The 12,441-nt window shown below is 39.5% G+C and overlaps 1 protein-coding gene across 1 annotated transcript; it reads right to left on the bottom strand.

Moving 5' to 3' along the window:
- Positions 1 to 3,946: 3,946 nt before the first annotated feature.
- On the bottom strand, positions 3,947 to 7,135 carry LOC103698527 (abscisic acid receptor PYL8-like). The gene is made up of 3 exons (XM_008780557.6): positions 6,619 to 7,135; positions 5,893 to 6,108; positions 3,947 to 4,619 (listed from the first exon to the last, which is right to left on the bottom strand). The coding sequence occupies exons 1-3, from the start codon at positions 6,805 to 6,807 to the stop codon at positions 4,407 to 4,409; spliced, it is 618 nt and encodes a 205-aa protein (XP_008778779.1). The 5' UTR covers positions 6,808 to 7,135; the 3' UTR covers positions 3,947 to 4,406.
- Between the last annotated feature and the right edge of the window lie 5,306 nt (positions 7,136 to 12,441).

Consider the following 12,441-nt stretch of genomic DNA (forward strand, 5'->3'; position numbering starts at 1 on the left):
AACTATATCCATTGTGATGTATGTACTAATAATCAGGAAGATTTGGAATATGAGTTTGCTTCGGCCTGCTATTTGTAGTTGGGCAAATTGGTTCAACCAATCTATAGTTGACAGTCGGGGTCGTGTTATCAACACTTGGGCTGATATCATCAATCGTGCTGACCTTGGTGTGGAAGTAATGCATGAACATAATGCTCACAACTTCCCTCTAGACCTAGCTGCTGTCGAAGTTCCATCCGGATATTCCTTAGAAGGAGGTCACCTGCACCAAGGCCAATGAGAAACCTCACAGGCATAGCCACTCACTAAACAAACCTTTCTGAGCAGCTTTCACTCTCATAACAAAGCAAGAAGCAATGCTTATCATATGTCATTCTTCAGATAAGGAAGGAATTACGTTTGTGGGAAACCAAATGAAAGAAAAAATTTCTTTCTTCTGAGAGGTCATGAATTGACCCAATGAATGAAACTAGAAAGAGTTAATATTCGCCCGCGAAGTTTTTTTTGAGAATCAAGAAACCGAAAAATCCGTAGCCTAGGTGATTCACTGCCTCCCTCTCGCTAAAATGGGATGAATCTTCTCATGTAGCTTTTTGATTATTCAGGGCGGTTTGAAGCAGCAAGCAACTGTCTATGACTTTGAATTTTCATATAGTTTGAGTTAGTCTATAGTCTGTAGTGATACGGAACTGGTGCTGAATCGAGTGACCAAAATGATGATAAATAAAAAAAGAAGTATTGGGTTTATTCCAAAATGGATTGAAGCCTTTGATGACCACATTCTCGGGACTGAGGTTCGGAATGTCCAACGCTAGCCTTTTCAACGTGCGGTTAGCTGGTAAGGATGGTATTATGTTTCTCTAATAATCTCGCTTGAGATCTCTCTTCAATGTCAAATCAAATGGGCCTGATGACATGGTCAAAGAACTGGGGTATGCCTATCCCCTTCCGTCCCCATTACCTTTATCTACTATCACTGTTTGCTGGTCACCCCTCCTCCTGGTGTTGTAAAGGTTAATAATTTTGATTAAAGTTCGCCGTCTCGGTATCGGATCCATACCGATGCCACACTAGCACAGTATCGATATAGTATGAAGTTTTTTTTCGTACCGAGTATTAGTATGCCATCCATACCGAACATTAGTACTGAATAGGTATGGTACGGTATGTGCGGTACTATTTGGTTCAGGCTGGTACGGCATACCATAATTTTGATGGTTCCCTCTCTAATTCTCAATCAGCTACTGCTTTTAGCATTAGAAATGCACAGAGTGTTTTGCAGCAAGCTGTGGCTCTTCAGCTTAATAATGTTCAGTGTCGATGGCGGAGTTGTTAGGAGCATGGGTAGGACTCCAGTGGCAGTCATTCATCTCGATGGCCGCTAGGTTTGGATCGAAGGGTATTCAAAAACAATTGTCTTCTCCAAACTCTGCAGGTTATTTGCTTCCGAAGGACATCTTACAATGGAGGCAGATATGATTTGCATTCAATTCAACCCATGTCTACCGTAAGGCCAATCAGTTAACAACACTCGCTTGCTGGGCATGCTTCGGACTCCAATTTTGATATATATGTAGGGGACTACAGGGAGTTCAGTTTATGAGAACTATAAGGGAAAAAAGTTATGCTATAAAAGAAGTAAAAAAAAAAAAAAACTTGTCTTAAAGGATGGAAATATGTGAGTCGCAAGTTTTTGTGAGAGATAGATATTCCACCTTTCAAGAGAAGGTTAACTAACCCTAAAATGGGTAAACGTTACATTTAAACTCATGCCCTAACTCAGTGTAATTCAGCTAAACCTCACAAAAATGACTGAAATCAAAAAAATGAGATATGATGGTAAGAGTGATGTATAAATCAAAACAACATTATCAACAAACCAAACCTAATCAAGACAAGGTAGGTCATGAAGCAATACTCTAAACCATAATAGCATGTGTCAGAAATTCACGAAACTCTCTATATGACATCACTTAAGTGATGCCGCAGTCTACCCAAATATAGAATGTAGCATATTTTTTCCAAGGTTGGCAGGTCACAAGTGATGGCTATCAATTCATTCGCAACAACATTTCGTAGGACCAAGCAAAAAGCCAAATTCGACTGTGCTCCTGGCACACATTACTTGCATCTAGGCAGTTTTGAATAAGGAAGAGCTGTGACAATTTCGGAACTCAATTAAAAAAAACTAGCTGTAAAATATTATTTGAATTTTTTGATCTTATAAAAATATTCGATATCTATCCAGTGCATAACCGATGTGGAGCTAAAAGTATACCTCCAGTGACCCTCGTCAAGAGGCAAAAGTTAAAAAGAATACGAGAATAGGACTGGTGGAGCACGCGTACCTTGTTCTAGAAAAAGAGGCTGAGAATAGGACTGGTGGAGCACGCGTGCCTTGTTCTAGGACCAGAGGTTGGCATGGGCAAGAATACAAAGTGGGGTACGATGCTCAACAGCCCAAGCATTCATTCGCCGTGCACGGTTCCACGTCCCAGGGACTGTCACCTCCTTAAGACTCCAGTGGGAGCCTTGAGTTAAGAGTGCTATTTCAGACCAGATTAACAAGAACTCGGTTAGGGTCTATGATCTGTACTCAGAACTTGTTCACCTGATTGGGTCCTAGTTTAGACCCATACGTAGCTCAAGAGCTAGAACTTCAGATAAGGATCAGGTCGATCTCACATTGGAAATGGTCATCTCTGGTGGCCCACTGATCATACCCCTGCTTCCTGTTTGTAGCAGGACCCTCGGACAGCACACATGAGCAAATTAAATTGGCTCCAATGACGTTTCTTTCAAAGAGTTAAGAGAATTCCTAGTTTCAAGGCATTGGATGCTTTTCGTAATTAGCTCCAGCTCTTCTTAGATGTTGCATTAAACTGTCAGGAAAATTCGCATGGAAAATGGGTGATTTTTACGCTTAGGCCGCCTATTCGTGCCTATTAAAACCAGTCACGTACTCGAACTACAAGAATGTCCTGCAGGCTGAATTACACACAAGTGGGTAAGAGTTATTTGCAGCTGGAGATGCAAGAGACCCATCGCTTAGCTTATGTTGTGTGTCTGAGAGAGAAGCTTTGTGCCCGTGAGACTCACGACCGCCACAAATCACCATCAGCTCTCTCTTCGCCCCAAAACCCCGTGCCACCACGCCTTATCATCTGAACCTTATCCGTTCATCCGTCAAACATTGAGACCACTTTCAGGCCACTATTTGTCGGCTTCAGCACCAACATGCCATTTACGTTTACGGGAGGATCGGACTCATTTAATTCCACACCAGTTATGCACTAGAGAGATTTGGATACTTGTATAAGATCCAAAAACATCAGTAATAATAGGCAGCTAGTATTTTTAGATGAAAACCTAAAAATGATCCGACATGTGATCTTCGTGACACTATTGTACAAATCCACTGCTTAAGTGTGTAACTAAGAAATAGTGCAGCATAAGTTCTTTTAGAGTTAACCATAATTGAATAATATCAGCAATAGACTAATTCTAATATTTATGATTAAATTTGATTGAATTTAAATTCTTAACCTAAAAAAAAATGCTTGTAAGCATGTACTTATCCTTGTATCGTTTATACACTTGATAAATTTAGGATACTTATACAAGACCAGATTCTGAATAAAATATTCCACCTAATTTTTTTGCAGGAGGTCCTGCGTAGCTATCAGGATTTTTTTTATTCCAAACCACATGAAGCCCCATCTGCGTATTTACTTTTGGCCGTTGGCCACCTTATTCTGCAACTCTCCTGGACTTTCACAAAATATATACAAATTTGACACCTGAATGAGACGTTCCAAAGACGCCAGGAGCCTGCAAATCTCATCGAGATCACAAAAAGCATCCAAAAACCCGTGATTCAAATCAAACAGCAAGTAAAACAAAAAGAAGCATTGCTGCTGAAAAGAAAGAGATCTAACATAAAAAATACACAAAAACATGTCCTGAAGTTTTATTATATTTATAAAATAGAATAGAATATAGTCTAGTACATGCATCTACATGCCTCCCTTGTGCGCCATAGCACCTAACAAACTAGTCCTCCTTTCCCCCTTTTCCTGAAACATAGTTCAGCTGCTTTGTCATACTATAGACGGCCTTCACCAAAATTTACGTAGTGACCAATTCAACTACATTATATACAGGCAGCACCACAGCCTGATACAGAAGAGCCAGAGAGAGGGAGGCCATCCACTGCAAACCTTCGATAAAGGCAGATAATGGAGATAAAGAGGTCCAGAAAGTAAAAAAGGTACTTCAGCCAGTAAAGCACTACGAAATCCCACCACCGTCCAATTTTAAAAAGTTCAGAAAGTATTGGATCAGCTCAAAACATCGGTGCCTGCAGCTATCTACATGTTTCCCACCTACCTCTCGTCATCTCAGAATTAGTCAATTGCTTGTGTGACATCCTGCGCTGCCAACCTCTCAGACACATTGGCCAAAGATTTGAGGTTGCACTTGATCAGGGCCTCCACAAAGTAGCATGTCTCGTCCTTGGTGTTTCCATCAGGCACATCAACCACGAACGACTCGATCACCAGGGTCCCTGGTCTCCCATCAATTATCTCAGGGTGGACAGTTATAACAGAAGAGTAATTCTGCCAAGCAAAGCGATGTGAGAATTGAATAATCACTGAACATACCAAGACTAAACAAATATAGCTGTTAAGTAGCAAATCCTGATGATTGAGCTTTCACCCTCCTCTAATTTTCCACTTCCTATGAGCACATTTAATTGCTAAAGAGAGCATGCAAATCCAAATGCACTGCTGATATAGAGGAATGGAACAGGATCATTTTCACATTATGTTACTTGTTCCTAGTTGCTAGTTACCCGATAATGAGGAATCAACAGATACATCATAACTCATTGCACAAGCCCATGAACAATTACCATGTTTTGGCAATAGACTTGGAAATAATTGCTATTGGTCATTATATGGAGTTATCATCGTTTCCACAAGTGCTCGAGACATTATATTGACCGAAAGATGGCTTGATAAACAAGACTGCAAGAAAGATCAAAGGAGTAGCACTTTTGAATCGACCATAGGAAGTTTTAGAAAAATCAAAGAGAAATCGTTGTTTAGAAGTTTTGATGGATTAAATAGTCTGAATATGATAACTTAAATCTCTCCACAAGAACAAAGAAAATTGTGGATTTTTTTTTGGTAATACCATCCTCCAAGAGGATGAATCATCATCATCTGCTACATAAAGATACCACAACAATGATGAACAAACCCTGACATTCTCTGAAGCTAAAAAAAAAAAAAATCCATAAGTGCATAAGTAATTTGATCACCAGGTTATACAGAAAAAGCAAGTACACCAAAAAATCAATTGCGTTATTAACTGAATTTATGAGACCACATGCTCTTTTACAAGTGAAATAAAAGAAAGGAAGCATCTAAGCAAGAGTTGGAATAAAATTTGAGGCACAAGAAACAAAGGCTGCTTTCAGATCTTTTATGGACAAAATCATTTCCAGAGCTTTTCTCCAAATCTGAAGTTTCAATGTTACAACAATCTTAAGGGAACATGTGAGACAGCAAATGAATAACACCCTACACTTACGAGTAAATCACCGAGCATGGAGCAGACAATTGGCTTCAGCAGATGACACTAATTTCAAACATGTAAGGGCAATCTCAAACAAATCTAGTCAGAAAGTGAAAACCATATAAAAATCCCATAATGTTTCTTCGGTGGGTCATACTTACTGTTTAATCCATTTTATCTTCTGCTTGATAGATTTGAGGTCACCAAGAAGAGCACTCTAAAGTATCTACTGCTAAGCTGGAGAACAATAGCCGGAAAACATGAACATGATCGATGTAAGAGAAGAAGAAATTGGGAAGAGAATCAAACCCTAAGTCTGTGATCTCCTCCAACAATCTTGATGCTAAGGATGTGCTCATCGTCATCAAGGAGTTCCAAACGCTCTGTGCTGGTGGTGGCCGGGAGCCCTGACTTGACATTCACTTCTCGAACACTTCCAATCTCCAGATCGCCCTGCACCACGCATCTGCTCACAAAGGGCTTGTATTTCTGCGGCTGGTCGAATCTCCTCACGAGTGACCACACCTATTCCCAAAAAAAGAATCGTAAATGATTAAAGCTCACGACAACGGAAAGAATGATGGAAGCACCAATTCTAAAAGCATACCAAGAACACGGCCAACAAGAAAAGCAAGGCCAAAGCTTTCCTGGTAGATCTCAGATAAATTGGGGCAAGAAACCATCATATTACGGCCGGAGAGACTATTTTCTTTTACAAAAATGCTTCTTTTTTTTTCCTTCAAATTTATGAAATCAAGATTTTTGGGAGCCCAGAGATAACCAGATTCATTCAATCTGTTGAGTTATATCTCATAACTGGTATAGAACAGAAGACCTAGAGTTAGTGGTTTTTTTTTTTTTTTCTTTGGCCCGGAAAACTGCGACAAGAGATCAAATTTTCCCAAAAAATTCACAAAAGAAGCCGTGGAAAACCCTTGAAAGATCTCATCTTTCTCGGAATCCAATCCAAGAAGCTCCTCAAGAATCCCAATAAAAAAGATAAGGAGGAAAAAGAGAGGGGGAAAGAGATCTCACGAGATGGACGGGGGCCCTGATGTGCTTGACGAGAGTGGAGCTGCACTGGTTCTCCCTTAGCTCATGACGGTGGTGCCGCCGAACGAGCTCCACCTCCATCTGCCTACACCCGTGGCCGCTCACCTCGTCGGACCACCACCCGCCCGCCCCCACCTCCAGATCTCCGCCCCTCCCTCTCTCCCCAACCATTTTACGCTCTCTCTTGATCGAAAAAGAAGAAGAAGAAGAAGAAAAGCCGATCTCTCCCTCCCCCTTTGTCGCCACTAGGGAGCAAGCTTATCTCTTCTTCGTTGCGGGAATTCTTCTCTCTTCTCTTGCTTGTTTGTCCTCTATGGATTCATTCAGACAGGCAGCAGCAATAAGAGTAGCGGTAGTGGAGAGGAATCTCGAGGGACGGTCGCTGCGGTCGCGTCGGACCACCCCTCTTCTCGTGTGTGGAACATCGCCTTCGGACGCGATATAAAGACGGGAGCCGGGCAGGGGGCAGCGCCCACGTTGTCCTCGCTTCCACACCGGACAATCAACTCCCTCACCATCTGCCCTCGCCTCTCCAAGCATCTACTAAAATGCCACCGCTTCTTCTTAGGATCACTACTACCCCTAATCAAAGTTTTACACTCACTTACCTTCATGGTAGTTTCATGGTCGTAATGTTATTGTGGGAGTATCTGATGAGATTAAAAATAATCACAACTATCATTTGTTATCACAACAAAAGGGCAGAAGTCAATTTTTTTTCCCAAAAATAGTGGAATTGTTTGCTTGAAAGAAAGAGCAATTTCTTTTAGTTGGCATAACAATTTATCATGTGAAAAATATTTTTTATTGGCACAAATAATGTTTATATTCAAAAAGTTTTTTTTTTTTTAATTCGAATAGGATAGGTTTTATGTAGCATGCTTTACCCTAATAATTATTTGTGTTATGACAGCCATTATAATTAGAGCAATGGTTGAATAATAATTATTATTTAATTTATGTCATCGATTAATAAAAGATGAGAGGTCTTTGAAGTCACTGGACAGTAATTTTAATTAGGACTACTTGTCATAGGGCCACAATATGGATCCTTGACTAAATGAGAGTTGGTGGTCTACATATACACCTGGGTTTTATTTAGGCTTAAGCTTATATCTCTTCATATGATATAACCTGACTAAAATAAAATATTAAAAAGTAGGTTGGGTAACCTTTCAAGGAAACATGAGAATTTTGGAATGGAACATCCCAAAGTTACTATATTTAGATGTTAGAAAAAGATAAATATATTGCTTACATTGTAAGATTGGTAGAATATTACTTCAATCTTGTTATTTGAAGATTAATTTGCATATTCAAGCTAGATTGATAATAATGCTTCAAGTATTTCAATAAATTATTTTTTTTCTCATGAAGAGATATCAAGATATAGCAAATATTTTTTTATAAAATACATAAAATAGCTTAATTCCATGCATTTCTTGATTGCTCATATTAGAAAGATTTTTACTTAAAAGTTTATCAAGGATTGACTTTAACCTTGACCTAATTTTGGAAGTTCGGATCTATATCTACATCAGCCCATGCAACTTGACTTGATTTAGAAATATGTTATTCTAAAACTAAATTTTAAACCAAGACTAAATATAAATGGATTTGAACCATGTAATTCATTAATCAAGAAATACAATTAAGGATGAATATCTTCAGCAAATATTTTATCATTAGTACTGCCCCAACAACAGTCAAAAGGTGTTTATGTAAACAGAGGAAGTTTTGTAGTTTTGTGCAAAGGATGGAGGGCACTAGTGTAAAAGCAATCAGTTTTGTTTGACTACCCATTTGTCTCAGCCGGCTGCAATGAATGCATGGGCCAGAGGTGAAGAGAGCGAGTGCAATTAATGGTCTCACCTCTCTCTCTCTCTCTCCCTCCACCGTCCACCCCCTTGTCTTTCTCTTCTGTTTTTGTGCTGCTTTCTCTCCGGCTGCAGCCGGCCTTTCCTCCACGGCAGAGGCCATCCAGACCGTCGATTCCTCTAGATCGACGGCCGCTACAAATCGACGTTTCGATTGTGGAACCGACGCCCGGTTACCCAGGTGGTGGAGTTAATTATTTCCCTGCCTCTGAAGAAAATTCCTTATCCACAACAACTGCCCCCCGTTATTTCAGCATAAACTAATAAATTATTAATATCCCCACCTTGGTGCTTTCTCGAATCTTCCTTGTCTCGTAGCTAGAGAGAGAGAGAGAGAGAGAGAGAGAGAGAGGACGACGCCCGGAATGCCCAATTTTAACAACCAACGCAGGACCCGCCATGTGACTCTGCAACAAGGCGGGGATCAGCAATAGTTATGTGCAGGAGCTCGCGTGCATGAACCATGACAGGTGCTCGCCGCTGGCACATGCACTTCGCATGAGAAAAGATATAATAGCTGCAATGCATGATTAAAAGCATATATATCAGAAGAGAACAAAATTATAGACCGGGTCATCTTCTACATGGCTCGGCACTATGAAGAAATTTTTTGAACTAGTGCCACTGAGATTTCTTCTTCCTTATATCATTTTATTACTTTTGACTTAGCAGACTGTAGTCATATAAGAGCTATATGAATGCCGTTCTTATCGAAAGAAAAAAAAGCATGTATGGATTGATTAAACCTTATATATACCAGCTGAAACTCCATATAATTTTAGATGAATTTGAAAATTAAAGATGCCAGTGAGGGAGAAAATCTTCTGATGGAGATTGTTATAGCGTCGGTTGTCTTGTAAAAAAAACTTTTGCATGGTAGAGGTATCAGTCATGAAGGATATCTTTGTTGTGATTCAGTGATATAGTAGAGGTATCCAGTGTTTTTTGCAGCTAGTTCTTGGGTCAGCTGCAGCGCATAGGTAGCAGACATAGCTTTCTTCTTCAATCTTTATGGCTTAGGTCGATGCATGAATGAGAGCTTTGTTTGCTTGTGTTATGTGGGCCGTAATGAAAGAATCTTCCTGCAGCCACTCCTTATCACACTCAACTGGTTAGAAAGGCGGCCTGCTTTATAAGGTATTGGGGTGGTGTTCAGTATTTATCCAGGTGTCGTAGTTGCTCCCTCCTTTAGGAGTTCTTAGAATCAATTTTGATGCTGTTGTAATAGAGAAACCAATGCTGCAGCTTGGTAGCAATTCGAGAATATACAAGTCGGGTTATTGGAGCTGGAGGTAGACAACTACTTCTATCCTCAGTTCCTCAAGCTAGCTTATAGATGCTTGGATGGTTCTGTACGTTGCTGTTGTTGAATTGCAGGCGCATCCCTTTTGTTGGAAGAAGATGCCCTAACTATCATTAATTGGATAGCCAATCCTTCATTATGCAGGCGTCACTAATCTCCTCTACTAAATGATATTCAGCACCGGAAATCAACCATGCAATGGTTTATGGTATCTCAAGCTTCTGACCTTCTGGCAAATTTAGCTTTAACAGGAGAAATTAACTTTACTTGCTTTGATGAACACCCTGCAGACTTACTTGCTGTTGCAATGGCTGATTGCAGAAGTGTGCACTAACTTCGAAACAGATGATGGATGCTGAACTTAACTGTTACTCATCAACTAATATCTTTCTAATCTTTGACAGGTACTCTTATGTGTCAAAATCACCACTTGTCCCAAAAGCTTAAGCTTATAGGCTCCTAGTTCTAGTTGGATAGTTTCCAATAATAGAAATGTCACATAATATTGCGTAGATCAGCAAGTCTCGGTGTTTGGATAAAGGCTCAAGATAACAGGTTCTTTAGCAATGATGTGTTTGATAATTCAAGTAAAAGGTTGGAATAACTGTTATTCTTGCAAAACGAATTATTGTTAGGAAAGGAGAAATATGAGGAGAATAGTTATTACAAGTAAACCTTGTTATTGTTTAAAGGACAATCCCTGCTCCCTTTGTTACATGGGCAAGAATGCTACAGCTACAAGAGATGAAGAATTCCAACCAAATATGAACTGAAATAACTATTTTAGTAGGAATAACAATTCCCATTCCATTTTTTCTTATTCTCAAACCAATCGCAAGGGAGTAAGGATCAAATATACTCTAACGTGCGGATGAAGAACAATAAAGATAGAAAATATTTTGAGGTGCATCATGTTAACGTGTCAAATTAGATGTTAGTGCGCCCGTAAAAGCGTGGAGAAGCTTGGTTTAGCTTGAGACATGGATGGTCATGTTTATGGAGATCAAAACCGAAGCTCCACTTGAACGCGTAGACCAGTCAACCCCCGACAAAATAGAGCCCAGTTCACTTTTGCTTGCAATCACATGTGGTAGGCCAATCACCACCATATAAATTAACACGATGCCTATAAAATTTAGAACTATAAAAGTCTGTTTGGATGATTAGACCGAAAATCATATTAGATTCATTGATTGGACCAGTATAACCAGCAAAATCATTGAATTATAAGTTGGGCTAGACCTATATTTATAAGTATCGGAAACAACTTGGGAATGTGCTAGCCCAAATCTTATAGAAAAAAAAGAACCTCAGCTTCTGAAGCTATTCTCGAGTATTTATGAATATAGGCCTAGCGCAGTCTGCAATCCTATAATTTTGCTAATTATACTGGCTCAATCTATAAATTCAATAGAATTTTCAGTTCAACCATCCAAATTAATAAGCCATTAATATTGTCTTTATCCATTCATATTTGTCTGGTTGGTTTCATCGCATTATACACCAATCGAAACCAACTCCAATGTCCTTTTCTTCGACCAAGACAAACGACATGGAGCAGAAGAAATTAGTGGACATTCCCAACTTGTAAAAGCAAAGATTTGCTCGTCTAAATCTCTCTCTCTCTCTCTCTCGGTGTATTAGTAATCAGCATTGCATGTATGGATTTTCAAAGCCTGTAGATCACCCATGAGGTCCTAGCATGCTGGGGTAACATCACTAGAGGTATGCATCGATTAACCTAAAACCAAGACCATGTCTTCCATGGCCATGCCAATATTAGATACAATCTATCAATGCACGCACCTGGGTAGCAGCATCACACCATGGCCATGTCTTCCATCATGCAAATAGCATGGCCATGGTGTGATGCTGCTACATCATGCAAATAGCATGGCCAAAGTGGGCGAATGCCATTGCGGTACGTATCTCATAATTGGTGGCTGCATAAAAGCATGTCAAGTACTAGCATCATTAGTTCAACTGGCTAAGCTGTAAAGAAACCTCCATTGCACCTCAATCAGCCATTACAGTTTTGTCGAGGTAAACCAACTTTGCAATTATCATCATATGATCTTAAGCAATGCTTTCAGCATGATGGATAATCATATGTCTTTACCCAGACCCATGTACATATGGTATCTAATCCATGGCCCCATATACATACGGTTTACCCAGACATACATGGCCCTGTATACGTACATTGCAATTATCCTTTGCAAAACAACTTCTCTAGCAAAGAAAAAAAAAACTGTACATGGCTTTACTAAAACATTCATACCATGCCACGTAGAATATAAACAAACTTCCTTCCGTTGGGGTAAAAGAGCAAACTTTTTCTTTGAAGAAAAATAGATAAAGTAGCTAATTTGGATATCATCATCTTATCTCCAAGGTAAACTGGACAAAAATGAGAGATCAATGAGTTGAATTGGATCCTACTCTGCCCAAGCATCCACCTTAGTTTTTTTTTATAATAAAAATAGCTGCCTCTATTTTTAAGATATAAATTTTGATTAGCCACATTGAAAATGAGCCCTCTATGTCTTCTGGCCGTTCGTATAAAAAACTAAAAAATGCTACAAGAAATAAATAGCTTTTAATCCTAATTAGAAAAATTCTACC

Source organism: Phoenix dactylifera, chromosome 1 (assembly GCF_051530095.1).
Source record: "Phoenix dactylifera cultivar Ajwa chromosome 1, Ajwa_hap1_PhDact_Kaust_v1.1, whole genome shotgun sequence".
In the NCBI taxonomy this organism is placed as follows: Eukaryota; Viridiplantae; Streptophyta; class Magnoliopsida; order Arecales; family Arecaceae; genus Phoenix; species Phoenix dactylifera.